The sequence below is a fragment of the Lichenostomus cassidix genome, chromosome 3 (genome assembly GCF_008360975.1).
Source record: "Lichenostomus cassidix isolate B80296 chromosome 3, HeHo_3.0, whole genome shotgun sequence".
Classification (NCBI taxonomy): Eukaryota; Metazoa; Chordata; class Aves; order Passeriformes; family Meliphagidae; genus Lichenostomus; species Lichenostomus cassidix.
In genome coordinates this window covers 5,612,185-5,627,656 of record NC_139483.1, presented here as the reverse complement: position 1 = coordinate 5,627,656, position 15,472 = coordinate 5,612,185, and the positions used below count along the sequence as shown (strand labels likewise).

Here is a 15,472-nt window from a genome sequence, read left to right as displayed (position 1 = left end):
AACAGAGAGGAAAAAGATGAAAAGCATGGCAGAAAGAGAGAAAAAAGCCTGAGACAAGGCCAGGGCTCTTCAGCAAAGACAGCAGAGGTGTCTCATGCACAAGTGTGAGTTGTCACCTCTCTCCTAAGTGCAATCCTGCAATTCCCAAACCCCCCAGTGCTCTAGCACTCCATCAGGGAGGGGCTATCCAAAAATCAAAAGGCATCTCTCACTGAGGCACTGCTGAAATTTTAAGGCAGGACACTGCAAGTGAGTCACAGCTGTGCCAAAAACCGACATCAGTTGTGGAGCTCACTGTAGATTTTCAGTTTATTTGTCAAAAGCACTTGGCTTGGCTTCATGCCCAACACATTCCCATTCCTCCCATTAAATGGAATCAAACCAGTGCCAGGAGTTTATGCATTTCCATCCTGCATCCTTGTCTTTGTGACAGGGCCTGATCACCACTGAGGTGAGCACGTTCAAGGTGGGACCCACAGGAAGAACAAACCCCCAGAAGAAACTCAGGCAAATATAACACCAAGGTGATGAATGCAAGGATGGAATAAGCTCGGTGTCTGCACTTCCTTCCTTTCCCCAAAGCCATGACTCTATCCAGGAAGAAAGGTGAGATGTGCCAGGAAATGTGAACTCTTGCCTCTCATTAAGTCATAGAACAAAGTATCCAGAGATACAAGGAGATTTTTCAGAACTCTACCACACATCCTTGTGCCAACAAAACTACAGGTAAGACAAACTCTGATCTGGCTATTTGAAAACAAAAAGCAGTTTCCAGTCTTGCTCACTTCTCTCTTCCCCTTCAAAACCCCATCATCAGCATATTTTGTTTCAATGACTTTTGCAACAGCTACAGGCTTAGGTGCTGGGCTCTTTCCACAGGCATTATGCTCTGGTTTGGCACCCCAGCCAAGGTATTTTCACTGAGCTCAATGCCCACAGGGTGGGTGTTCCAGGCTTTGGTAAGATTTAGGAATGCTGTCTGTGGGTTCCACCTCAGTGCCTCCAACCCAGACAAATTGAACAGAAAACACAAAGACACTTCTAAAGATTTGGCCCACGGAGAATGTTCTGCACAATTTATCTCCCAGTGTTGTTCCAGACCCAAGACAAACCACACAGTATTTTTGGGTGGGTTTGGTAATATTTGCCATGGAAAATGTTCTTGAAAAGAAAATAATAATCTTTATCACTGAGGATCAACCTTTGTCTTTCCTACTGAAAACTGTTTACATGTTAATGAACAGACATTTCTTGTTGTCCTTCTTTTCCAGATCCAAAAATACGGGTACAAAGAAGTAAAGTGCCCAAGATCACCAAGCAAAGAGCTGAAGAGGCCCTTCCAGCTAACATATTAAAGGTGAGGAAAAAGTCCACCACACCTTACTTAGAATCTGCCTTGAGAAAAGGGCAAAAAGGCTGAGCCAGTGGATTTTGCTTCTTGCTACATCACTGTTACCTTGGATTTTACAGTCAAATAATTGTACTAAGTCCAACAAAAAGCACTTTTCTTCTTCAGACCAATGACCAGTGCATGATTTAAACAAAACCAAATTTCTTTTCCAGTGGGCAACTTCATTTGAAGACTTGACGGATTTTTCTAACAATTATTTAATGAAATATAACAGCAATATGTTCTAGTAAGAATGTGCACATATGAAAATTACCAGTGCCTTTGATTAATTTGTATTGAACTTTTAAATTTTTAATTTTCAGAAACACATTAGGAAAACCTTTAACATCATATTTGCTTATATATTCAATTGAATTTCAGTCTTGCATTAATGTATCTAATATATTCCTCAAAGTATTAAGAAATATATAACCCAATTATTACTTATAATGTTTGCATTTTTAGAGCAAAATATTTTGGTTAACTATAAAAACTGGTTGATATTTTAACAAGAAGCTCTTGGAATTAAAACCAGAATGCAAAGGGTCAGTTCATTGTGATTCTCAACTCGTAAATTAATTAATTAGAAGTAGCAGCTTCCAGGGAATTTTTCTTAGCAAGGTATCAACACCTGCAAAGGAAAAAAATCATTGAAAGCATTGTCACAGCCTTAAATCAACCCCCTAGTCAAACACGAGCAAGACGAGCACACAGAAGTGAGAGCCTTTGGATATCTGAGTGTTCAGCCGCAGGAAGGACAAGGGCTGCTGGTCCCTCTGCAGCCCGGGGACTCCCGCGGGGCTGTCACCCACCTGGGGCAGCATGCGATTTTCCTCCTCCAGCTGTCTTACTCTGGCCTCCAGCTGCCTAACATAGGACAAGGTTGATTCTAAAAAATCAAACAGAAAAAAACTCGTATTATCCACAGAGATCTGCTTGTGCTTACCAGTGCCAGAGCCTGTGACGCGTTCTCACTTGCACTCTCAAATTTGAGATTGCCTCTCACAAATATCCATGGAACATCCCACTCTGCTCCTCCCAGGGCAGAGCAAACAACACTGATCCTGAAACTCATCAGTTCTTTGTTGCTTGTGACCCTAAACTCCTGCACCTTAAGGTGGTCTCTTCTGTGACCCAAGCAATCTCACAGAAAGACAACACAGGCTGAGTTCTTCCAACCCATCCCCATTTGGAAATACTCTACCAAGATAATGCATTATCCCACCACATCAGCACTGCGGAGCCCGGCCAGAGCAGATGGTGCTGTGCAGGCAGCCTGGGTCAGAGGGACCCCTCATGCAGTCCTGGGGCTCTGGGGCACACACAGCCTCCCTGGGGCAGCACAGCAGCTTGTGGGCTCCAGCCCCAGCTCCTGCCAGGCCCCAGCTCCTGGGCTGGAAAGCAGCTGTGTGTCCCCAGGGCCTGGGAGGTTCCGAGCTGGTTGACAGCATGACCAGCCAGGGCACAGCACAGCTCACAGTGTGTCCTCCTGTCCCCCACACACCAGGGACACGCTCTCACTGCTCTGCTCTGCTCTCTGAACTGCACAAAGGGCAAACCTCACTTGCTCTGCTCACCAGACACTCACTGACCTCCTCAAGGGCAACCTTTGGTGCATTGTGAAGAACACGAAGCACTCCCAGTCTGCCCCCAAGAGCTTGATGTAAGAGGAGATCCAGCACTAAAAGCACCCAAGAGTTTTACCATCACACAGTTTTTGGGTCACATAGAATTGCTGCTCTTAAAGTCCTGGATCTAAGAGAGAGACGTGTCTAGGAATGTAACACTCAAGTGTCAGAAAAAAGGTGCAGAAAAAGTGCTGTGACTCTTGCACCTCCTCGTATGTAGGTGGAATTCCACATGTACTCACTCCCGACTCAGTGATCCATTCAACTTCCTCTGAGATGTCAATTCCCATCAGACATTTGTACTCATATTGCCACATAATTAGCAAAACTGATGATTGATGGGACGGAATCCATGGGTTTCAGGGCAGTGCTGATGGCTGACACAGCTGTTCACTGGTTTAAATTGACAGATAAATTTGTGCATGAATTTCCTCTGATACCTCATGGCTACTGCAGCCTGCCCATAAAATAGGGGAAATAAAGTGTCACTTACTGCTCTTATGAGACTGCAATGGGCTAAAATATGCATGGGAATTTACACAACACGAAGACAACACACAGTAATTTGTCAAAGATGATTAATGCCCAGCCAGGCACTGGATTAAAAATAGCCTTGTGCAATAAAAGGGAAAGAGGTAATCTGAGGTTCCGTGCGCTCTGCTGCATGAGGATTTTCATAGCTAGTGATGGGTGCATCTCTGGAGAGCCGCTGAGCCTGGCTGAGATGAGCACTTAGGAGATGAGCAGCTCGTTCAATTAACTCCGCACGACAGGGGCCCTCCCACCAAATCAGCTCGTTCCCAGCACAGGCACTCCTGGGAGGAGCCGCAGGAGCTCCCTCACCGGCACCACCATTAGCACAGGCAGTCGCTGCCGGCACATCCCAACCCTTCCCTCTGCTGTTTGCTACCTGAGATGGTTCCTCTGGAATCTCTGTGCCTCTTAACCCTTCTAAAGTGTGAAATAGTTATTTAAGTATCCTCTTGTAATCTGATTAAAAGAGAAAATTAGATCATCTACCAAAAGCTTGAGCAAGCAAATCCTAATGTATGTGAGTCTTCTTGACACATAGACTAGACACATATATATTTCAGGATCTGTTAATATATTTATGCTGGGATGTTATGAGCTTAGAGGAAAAACGAGCAGAAAAGTCAGTCAAGGACATAGGAGATGGAGGAATTGAAAATACACAAAGTGAAACACTGTCACCAAACTTTAAAAAAACCCAACCAAACAAAAGTTGCATCTAGAAGTGTTTATAAGACCTATATGATCCATCTCTTCTGCTCTGGAACAACCTGTGCAAACAGGGGAGTTCCTGGCTCATGTCATTACTGCCACTTTCATTCCCTGTGGGCCCCTTGGTTACATGATTTCCAGTCTTTCCCACCTTCCTTCATGAGGCATTGCTAAGGGAGCAACAATTTTGAACAATTCCCGTTCTCAGGAATGAGTTACCACCAAATGAGCTTCCCTGCTTGAGCTTCCTGTGCTCTGAATATCGAGAACATGATCAATGTGTGGTGCTTCGTTCCAGGGCTGAAACAAAACTATTTCCTGAACTATTAGAGACACAGAAATATCTTGCTCCTAGGGGAATTCAGTGACTATTCACCCTCTCTCCACATCTGTCACTCTAACATGTTGTAAGAGAACATCAATATTTACGTAGCTGATCTCTTTTCCTTTTGACATCCACACTCTTCAAGCAAGTAGATATTTTGGGGTTATGTCAAACTTTATCAGACACTTACGTTGCTGCCAAAGGCATATTCGTGCATTGGATTTATTTTTATGCGACTGTGCCTGATCTCAGTCTAGCAAGGAATTCATAATGTTCTTTAAGCCAGATTATCCTCTGCTGTTTTAAGAATGGGTGAGTATGTCATGTTAAATTCTGATATTTTCAACTCACAGGCAGCTGTGGGTCTGCACTGGAGAACATCTTAAAGTCTGAGGTCTCTACACACCTATTAGATCACTGCAAAAGGGATGAAAACACTACCAGGGGTTCAACCTATCTTCTACTTGTTCATATGAGCTGAAGTAACAAGCCCAATACAGCAGGTGGAAGGGGTTTTATCCAACAGAGGAATATCTGAGGGAAAGACAAAGCAGGAGACCCAACAGCTGGACAGAAGGCTGTTCTGAGGCAGTCCTTACATCCTCATTGCCAGAAAATGGAAAAACACAATGCAAAATTCACCTGGATTCTGTTAACAGCAACACTTCCTGCTTTGGTATTCATGTTCCTAAAGAAGGTCACCAGAATCTGGAACTGTCACATCCCAAGACACATTTTAAACACCGAGGGTATAAATGAGGGAAACTGCCAACAATTTACCAGGGCAAAGAATTCAGCATGTTGGGTGTAGGGATACTTTGATGTGTGGCAACAAAGCTTTGGTTCAGGTATATCCAACTTCAACAAACTTCATTTTTTATGCTGCTCCTCCAGAATCAAAGAATTTAACTAGGTTGGAAAAGACCTTTGAGATTCCTGCATTGTGTTGGCAGGAATTTAATGACTGCATATCAAATCAGATTTTGGTCATTCAAATCCACACCCAGCACTCTGCAATGACAACTGAATAATCTTTCAATAAATGGGAGACAAAAACCAAAAGTGTGCAAGGGCTACTTTAAACCTCCCCTTAACTCCCTGGCAGCTTCACACATTTATGGAAGAGTGTCTCTCTAACTCTTCAGAGCAGATTCAATGACATGCAAAACATCTCCCTGTCCTAGAATTCCGAGTCATCTGATTTAATTACCTCAATATTAATATTCATGACTGAGACATGTTATCACTGCAATCCATCCCCTTTCAGCTACCTTGTTTGAATATAAAAATAATAAAATGGCACCGCAAGATTTACACTCTCAGCGATTTACACCCCTTGCACTCTCAGTGCTGGCACTGGCAGCATCCACCTCCCTGGGGCAGGATCAGAGGACCTCCCAAGGTCATTTTTAGCCCTGTCTCCTATGATTTTCCATTAGGGCTGCACATCTTACATAACATCCCTTACTGAAGAAGTGCTGGAGAACTTCTTATTAGAGTGCAGCTGAATTCCCCTGCAATGCAGCGACACTGGGATTAGTGCTATCATGTAGAAAGACATCTGCCTAAGGCAGGATTTTATTAAGCTCACCAGAATGTTTAGGAGCTATTTACAACAGTGGCACATATTCTCAGGAAGTTTGGGGACAGTGAGCACCGTGGCACTAAGACAGCGTTTACATTTCTCAGTCTTGCTGTTATCTGAAATTCTCCCGCCCCAAGCTCAGATTCCTTGTGATTATGGATCCAGCAATTCTTGACTTCTCCCAGTAATTAAAAATATAATTAACTAAGCTGAGCTAGTTCACCAAGTGTGTCAATACTGAATCCTAGCAAAGGGAAAAGCTGGCACATGCTGGTTCAAACATCCAGGATGCAGGGGCAGCCCTGACACTTCTCAGGCAACATGTGCCATGTTTCCCTTTTCCAGCACACATTACACACAGACAGGTGCTAATTATCCGATCTCTGTAACCAGAAAATTTTGCACAGATTTCACACAAAAATAGTGTGTTGTGTCAGGGGCAGCAGCTCTAATAACAGATTAACTATTTATTAGAAAAAAAACATACTCTCCTTATCTTGAGGCAGCCCTTGCCATGCCTTTAAGAATCTAGTGATGGTGTCTGACTCAGATTCCAAGGTTTGTATTTGCCTGGGTTTAGGTGCCACTGTGGATCAGACAATTTAGTGAGCAGGTTTGGGCTGACTGTGCCCACACTTCCCTGTAGTGAAGCTCTCCTGGGGCTTTCTCTCTGCCCGAGGTCACCAAGGAATGCCCCAGGTCACCCAAATGCTGCCTGTGACACAACTTACTAGAAATGTACTGTTGGTTTCCACTTAAGGACCTTACTGATTTAGGCTGGAGGTTTTGTTGCACATTTAGCTTTAGGGCGCAACAAAATTTCCAGTTGAATTCATCCAGAAAAAAACAACAAAATTCAAAACAAAAGAAAACAACAACAACAAAAAAAAGGTTTGAAAGCCTTGCATGGAGAATAAAGGATTCGACTGTAGAAGTACCTAAAAATTATCTCAGATGTCAGCTGAGGTAATGGTCTTGCTAACAGCTGGATAACACTGTCACACTAATGGGCTGATGAAACAATAACCTTGGTTTGTTTGGGGTTTTTTGGTGCTAGAGGTGACAACAGCAAGGCTTTCCTTGCTGGCCTGTTTGATGCCCTGTTAGCTCCCCTTCAGCCTGTGCTAAATGCATTTGGCACATTATTGATGGAAACAGAGCAAATCAAACCCATTATGCTGCTGCTGAAGCCTTTCCCACTGGCTGTCAGCTTGTTCTGGTATCGATTGGCTGTGGTTTATGATCAGTACAATCTTTACTGGTTCCATTTACTCAACCATTCGCGTTTGTCCCTGTGCCACCGCACTCTCCTGCGCTCATTAGGTGTGTCCCCAAGTGCAGGCACAGCCTCCGGGCTGGAAACACAGCAGGAGGAAAGGGGGATGGATGTTCAGCAGGCTCCTGCACAGAATCAAACGGAAGGCTGGGAAAGGCACCAGCTTAGAATAGCTTGGCTTAGGGCAGGAAGGGAGATGAAGGCACTCATTCATCTCTCCAACCCAGTGCCCTCATCTCCTTCCTTCCCTTAACCAAGCTATTCTCAACCTTGCCTTTTCCAGCCTTCCATTTGATTTCACACAGAAATTTCAACCTCACACTGGTGCCTCCTGGTCACAGGGAATTGCATCTCTTAAGTGTCCCTTGCTGAAACCTGTGGTGGCTGAGAAACCACTGTATTCACAGAGCCACCTCCAGCTTCTCGCAGTTCTGCTGTGCCTCTGTTAAGTGATCATTTTCAGGACAAAATGAAAAAATACTATAACTGGAAATATAAAGTTTCCCAGCAACTGCAATATTTGTGCAAAAACCAGAGGGTCAAACTGACTGAGACACAAATACATGCACTAAAGGCACCTCACCATCCCCACAACTCCCCATAGATGCTCACAGCCACTTTTTCTAGCACATAAAATTGTATTCCAAAGGCTCCAATCATCAGATGTTGAAGAGACATGGTGCAGAAAAGTTAGTTTAGGTGAGAATTTTAGTATTGGTACAGCAGTCTCTAGTTAATAATACATTGGATTCCACCTGGCAAAATGCAGCATAGGCTAAACCCAAAAACTACATGTCCAGGAATTCTGAATCAGATCAAACCACTCAATCATTTTTATGCTCATCTAGTGCCTCGTTAGGAGGCAGTTATCCAACCTCTAAACTCCCCTTTTATGAGTTACTGTTTGTGTGACTCAATCCCAAATTCAAATTATGTTCCTGAGAGCACCAAAATAGAAGCTCTCACATTACTGAAGCCACTGAACCATTGAACAACATTTTTCTGCTACAACTACAAAAGAGATGCCAAAACTCACAACAAAGATCGATAGCCACGTGAATATGTGGAGGAACAGCCAACCCACAACTCTTTCTCCTTCTTGTGTGAGCGAAACAGTCCCTGTTCTGGGTTTACATAGGGTAAATTTGGATGGGGAGGCAGGGGCTCCAAGAGATATTTGGGCAGCAGGCAGTGCTACAAACCCAAGAAGGGCAGTAGGGCCACTCTCAGGCTCTATTCCCAGCTCCTTGTCTCACTTCTGATCCTGCTGATGCTTCATTCCCTGCAACAGGAACCTCCCACATGAACGGTGGGGTGCACACAGCATCCAAAGCCTCCTATAAACACAGCAGGAAAAATTACAAAACCAATAGATATCCAAGGGAAAAAGCAGGAAGATGTACACAATTACCCATCTCTATGAGGAGCAATCCTGTGACAGGGTAAGGGCAGAAGCTGGGGAACTGCCAGAGAAAGGCAGGCCAACCTGGGTAAACACAGCAGAGATTTAAAATTATCAGAACAAAAGGGGGTTTTGGATTAATTTCTCTACACAGAGTGATTAAGATGTAGGACAGGCTATTAAATGCAGTAAAAGATGTTACAAGATTAAACATATCCTGGGGACTGAAACCTCCCTCTTGCTTCCACAGCCCATTAAAGAGCCATGGTACAGTAACGCCTGCCTGTCCCGCCTGAGCTGGGCACATTTAAAGCAGGAAAGATGAGCATTTTGTAAAATTACTGCACCAGCAATCTCAGCACAGAGCCTAATTCCAAGGAAAAATTAGCTCCATCCATTTCAGCTGGCAGCTACACAATAGTAGAGGAAAAGGCTGTCGGTACAGTCTCCATCTCCTCTGTAAGACTCTTTTGGAGAGATTGGGGAAGGGATAATGAAAAGAGATATTCAAATGACAGGGTGTTTAAGGCAAAAAATTGTCAGTGCAAGCATGTTGCTCTCTAGGGATTCACACCTCCTGGGCTGCTCCCTCCGCAGCTGGAGCATCCATGTCTCCAGATGAAATCCCTGGGAGGGGAAAACCCCAAGAGGGACCTCAGAGATCAAGAATCAGTCCAAGTGTCCAGCTCTGGCTGAAATCAGCACTCAACTACTTCGTCACTTTGGAAAACTCTGCAGATGTCTCCTGCATGTTCCCAGTACCCAGTATCCTGACTTTAGGGGCAGAAAGATTCCTGCCAGAGCAGACCAGACCCCAACTAACACAGGATCCTGTCCCACCTTCATCTTATTATTTCCTTAATTTCTGAAGATCTGACGCAGTATCTCTGTGGTCTCGATACAATGCTAGGATTATGGGATTATTCCAGTGAGACTCCCAGCAGCCAGGGCAGAGAGGACTCAGGTGCTGCAAGCCAAACCCTGCAACATTGCACTTTTGGACATCCAAGTTCTCCCAGGGACAGGGTTTAGGCATCTTTACAGATTTTCCTATTCACATGGTGAGATTCTTTCTGTCCTAAAACCACATTTTCCCCTGCCTGGTTGCCTTTCCTGCCTTCCTGAGATTTCTGTGGCTGCATTCTACACTGTTGCAGCTGGACCTGAGAACTAATCAAAGACTGTGCTTTATTTTGTGACAGTGCACAGATACAAACCCACATCATGGACTGATGCAGAACAACACTTGTGAGAGACATAAAACACGGGAGCCTGTGTTTTGTCAGGGCTTCAGAGGAAGCCAAATGCTCTACATAAACAACTTTCTGGTTTCTCAGTCCATTTTCAGGGTTATTTCACTGCTGTTATGTTAACATGATGCTGATTAAAACACTTGTAATTTTAAAGTAATCTCAACACAGGTAACAAAGCACAGCACGTATCACTGAGAGCTGTACTAGACACATTTACCTGCTATAAAGCTGTTGAATTAATGATTTATAATGATTTACTCCCAGCCATGGCAAATGCAGCCCCTTGTCCTCTCCTTTTCTGTTGGTTGTGGATCTGCAATGACTTTGTAGCAAAGCCAGCAGAGATTTCCCAAGTCAGCACACCCAACAGCCAGTTGCCCATTTCCTGGGCTGCAACAAAGACTTCTCCAGTGATCCTGCACATCCCAGGACAGCAGATGTGGTAGCTCCCTTAGGATGCTTCTGCTTTCAGCGTCTCCACTGAGGGAACTTTTCTCCAGTGTTAGTGAAGCTGATTCTTATGTTTAAAAGTTGTGAGCATCTTCCTAAGCAGAGTTAACAAAGTGCTTTCACTTCATTACACTTCCAAGACTCAGCTATCTTTCCAAGCAGCCCTAACTAAAGGACTTCAATTGCCTTCCACAGAATGGTCTGTCCATCCTTGTGGCCAAATCAGCCACCCAGCACAGCCATTCCCAAATCAACACATCCCGCTCTGAGCTCTCCTTCAAACACAGGAATCAATGCCACTGCTGTTGGCTGCCCCTGCACTTTCCCCTTTTATTCAGCAGGGATGAAATCAGCCAAATGCAGGAAGTCCTCCAGAACCCGAAAATGCTAAATTAGCAGTTGCAATAATTCCTCAAGTTTCTAAATCATCTGCATCCATTTGCAAGGCTATAGTGCTGTGTTCAGCACAAGGGCCTTCGACATCCAGACAAAGCTGGGATGACTCAGGGAGAGCAGTCAAACTTGAGAGCTCTCCCAGCTGCTTATCTTCATCATCGGAACAAAACAAACATTTCAAACAAGGTCTCCTCTGTTTATTTCCTGGTTACTTCACTAATGGGAAAGCAATTTATGCATTTCCTCCCCCCAAACATACAAATAATTGTGCAGGGCTTTTGCTTACAAAGGCTGTTGGAAGCTGTCATGCCCTTCACACTGAGCTTTCCATGGAGCAATCCATGGCTAACCCTGTGCCCTGGCACGAGGAGATCCCCAGGGCCCTTTCTTGCCCCTCCTGAGCCACACAACACATGCTGAGAGATGAGTCAGACTCAAAAATCAAGTGCACATGTCTGTGTGGACATGTGCATGTGAAGTGAGGGTCTTCTCATGAACTACCTGCCCTCAAATTACCAGGATTTCATTCTGGCCACCCTGGAAGCTTCTTTTATAGGGTTACAAGGAGGAAAAATCATCCCCTTCAGCAGGCAAAAAACCAGAAGAGATGTGAGCATTTCCCAAGCAGGTGGTAGAGTACTGTCCCCCTTATCTTGTCTGATTAATCCTACTAATGAAACTAAAATATAATAATGTTGTGAAATATACTGAATTCTAGAAAAATAAAAAATACTGACATTTTTCTTTACCAGCAGCTGCAAAGTAAGACTGAATCTCTTGAGACTTTCTAGAGTTAAGATAAAGACAGAATTATTTGCAGGGCTCTGGGCATAAAATACAGACGTGACTGTAACTACAAACTGCAAGAAAACTCCAAGTGAAACAGTCGGGGGGGTTACAAATCACATTATATTACATATGTATGACCACAGCAAGTCATGTTAGAGACACAACCAAATCAGCCTACCTACTATGTTATCACAGAGGGATGAGCTCAGATACTGTAGTGCTGTGGGCAAGGAAGGTAAAATCAGTGTATAAATGAGCTGTCAGTGCAGCTGCTGAAACAAAATGCAGACAGCATCCCAAAATTTCTGGAGAAAATTGAGACATATAGACAGCCTTGGAGGTTTAAGGCTAGAAAAATGCTATTAAAACAAAGCAGTCTGGCTTCCTGCCCTGCAGAGACAAAGGAATTTTGATAATAATTCCAGGAATGCCTGGTTTCCTTTTCGCTGCTGGAAGTGGATATGGTCAAAAGAAGTCTGTGGGCTTTTTCCTGTAAAGAAAATCTTGGCAGAAACAACTGGACCAAAATCAAATTTATGAACGAGGTTTTTCATGTGACTTAGGACATGAACATAAGATCTGTAGCAATAAATTATTGCAGGAGGGTTATAGATTTCATGGGTTTTGCGAGCCTGACAACCAGGTCCAATCCATCTGCACTATTTCCTGCCATTCCTCAGGACAACGCTTCTTTCATGTTCACCTCTGGAAACAGCAGGAGGAAACCTGTATCAATTACACTCTGTGCCTTTGTTTACACCACACTGAGCACAAGAAGGAAATCCATCTGCCCCAGCTGGAAAACCACAGAACATCCCTGAATGTCTCCTGCATCCACCCGCTCTACTGGGCATGGAATTGCCACTGTGACACCAAGATTTGTCACCCTACAGTTGTTAACAATGTCCCTAAATCTTACACAAAAGATGACCCCCACCAGCCCCCTGGTATTTCCTAGATGGCAACAAGCAATCCTGGCCTCACCCGAGGGTACAGAAAACTGCCCTCATCTCCAAACCCCACAGAAGCTTCCAGACCTAAGGAAGACTAACAGAAAAATCTCAGAGCATGGGACTGAAAGGAATCTCCTTTCCTCCCATTCTTCCAAGAGCAGTGATTACAACACACCGAGCCCAGAAAGAGTTGACACACAAAACAATGCCTTCCTGGAAAGGTGCCAGGAGCTCCGGAAAATTATAAGCTCGCTTTTCCTGTAGCATAAACACATTTCAAGGAGGTTTCTTGAACAACAACAGCAGCAGCAGCTCCTCTGGCAGAGCAGCCACTGAGAGCTCCACACTTCCCTACCCAGCCTCCTCTTCCCAAGAGAAACAGCACTTTCTGGGACAGCTGAAATAACCCTTTCTTAGGCACTCAGGTCCCAGTTCTGGTGGGAGCTGAATTCTTCCAGTGGAGTGGCAAATCCCATCATTCCTCATCAGCCAGTGATTTGCATGACCAAAGCACTGGGGCAGCAAGTGGCACTGCTGAGAATGGGAACTGCCCTGCTCCATTTGCTCTGTTTGCTGGCCTTTGGGTTGTTTTGGGCTTTGTGTTTGTACCTTTTTGTTTTCTTTGTCCCACTGTTACAAATAGGCAGAAGGCAAAAAAGGCATTTAACACATCTCTAGCCCATATCCCAGGCTGGGAAGCAGCAGTGAGTTTTCCCACCTCAGTCTCCTCCTGCTCCCACACCTGTTTATTCCAAGACAATATTCCTAGATTTCATTTCACTTTTTTGTAAGGGAATGCTTGCAGAGGCAGCTGACACAGTTGGCTGAGTTTTGCTGAGAGCATTTGTTCTACGATGACCAGGGCCTGGCTCCACAGTCAGCACACAGGGAATATTTACACTGGTCAGGACAGCAAGAAAAGTGCTCCCGTTGCAGAACACACATGGTGACAAGAGGGGCTTGTTAGAAGGACGTGGGTTCTTCCTGGTTTTAGTCAAGTCCTTCCTTTAGTCAATGATCCAAGGAGGACATGAAGGATTACACCCACACCCCCAGGAACCCTGACTCCAAGAGATGCTTCCCATCATCAGAGAAAGAGGAAAAGCAACACCAGTATCAAACTAGGCTCACCCAGGTGAATGACTTTGGCAGCCCTTTGTGGTGCAGACTCTAAGTAAAAAGGACTGAGAGCTGCCTGGCCAACAGTTTTATGAAACATTTATCATTTCCACCTAAACACAAGGAGCTTTATTTAAAAGCCATCGAGCCTTGTGTCAACTTCCAGATTTGCTTGCTGATTATTGTCCTTCCTGAGGACATTTTATGTATTGATAAAAATCCTTAAACTTGAGTTAAGCATGAGCATCCAAGTTACTGCTGTTTTAGAACATCAGATTGAAGGGTCAGATCTCTAAAGGACTGGAACCTTTAGTAAGAGAAAGATTATGGGATAGACTCACACCTGGATTTGATGCTTTTGGAAGGGAAAGAGAAAAGACAGGGTGGCAGAGTCAAAGAAAGGAAACTTGACCTCAGATTGAACTAATGAGTGAGACAAATCTCTTCTTGTGGAAGTCAGAGGAATGCAGACCTGCTTGGGAAAGTAAAATCAGAGGAAGTGAGTAACAATCAGAAAACTTATTTTCCAAAAAGCACCTTATCTTTACTGCCTCGTTCTTAACATAAACACAGTGTTTCTTACGTGGCAGTAAAGAATTCCCTGTAAAGAAGTTCTGTTTTTTCTTGCTATCCATTACATCCAAAGTCTACAATCCCTTGAGCATCAAACTTTTGCCACGGGACACAGTAAATGTTGGCAATGGCCAATTTTGTTTCAGCAATGTTCACTGTATAAAGTCAATTCCTGCTTTGCCCTCCTTGTTCTTGTCAAAGCCCAAGTAACATCCACTGCTGGGGCTACCAAACCAGTTTCTTTCACAGAATCACAGAACAGTCTGAGTTGGAACAACAAAGTACATTTCAGAACCTGAAAATAAATACATTAAAATAAATTGAAAATGTTTTTTGTTGAAAGCCCTTTCCTTGCAACAATAGCTGCCTCAGTTCAAAATTCCCAGGTGTTCAGACGCTCCTATCTCACAGGGATTTCCTAGGAACAGCACATCCCATCATTGACATGAATTACTTTAAGATCCAAATCAGTTTTCCTAGCCTTTAATCAGAGACACTTCACTCTTCAATGTTTAACACACTGACCTAGGACTAATGCAGGACACTTGTCATTTGAGTATCAATTTTCAAAGTGCTTCTGAAGTCTCAAGATGCTTTTCCAACTAAAATTCAGCCCATGCTTTAACCTATTTACATAGTCTTTCATCTTCCTGTTGTAAGAACATTCAATCAAATCTGCTGAATCAGATAAACCTCTTCACAGGAAAAAGGATATTTGTCCTTTGGATTCAGGCTTGAAAAATATAATGGAAACCACAAGTTTTCACAAATTCTGTAGTAAGTGCTGATATTCCAGGGAAATGTCTTTGTGAGTTATTATTTGCTGCTTGGGGAGCATGTCTGAGGAAATTTTGCATCACAGAAAAGCTTTCCCGTGCTGTAAAAAGTTAATTTCCCATTCTGTACATTGCAACTTCTCGAATCAAATTCCTTTCCCCACTGAAATAACAAATCAAACCCATCCAGCCTACAGTTCATTTAGTGCAAGGAGCAGATCACATGTCAGGCCAAAGTCACTTTGATCCTAAAAAAAAGTAGACTGTTGAATCAGCAGTGTCATCCCCTAGATTAAATTTGCCACTAATCCAATC

The 15,472-nt window shown here is 43.9% G+C and overlaps 1 protein-coding gene across 5 annotated transcripts in view; it reads right to left on the bottom strand.

Annotated features, from left to right (window-relative positions):
• CCDC85A (coiled-coil domain containing 85A) overlaps positions 1-15,472 on the bottom strand; it is a 66,634-nt gene that overhangs the window by 14,808 nt on the left and 36,354 nt on the right. For 3 of the 5 annotated variants that reach the window (XM_085054193.1, XM_085054194.1, XM_085054195.1), the window contains exon 3: positions 2,203-2,279. The exons of 1 other annotated variant lie outside the window; for it this stretch is intronic. In XM_085054193.1, the coding sequence (XP_084910319.1) occupies positions 2,203-2,279 (77 nt within the window). Of the gene's footprint in view, positions 1-1,874; positions 2,022-2,202; positions 2,280-15,472 lie in introns of those variants that run through there. One more of the 5 variants, XM_085054196.1, reaches the window with a different exon arrangement.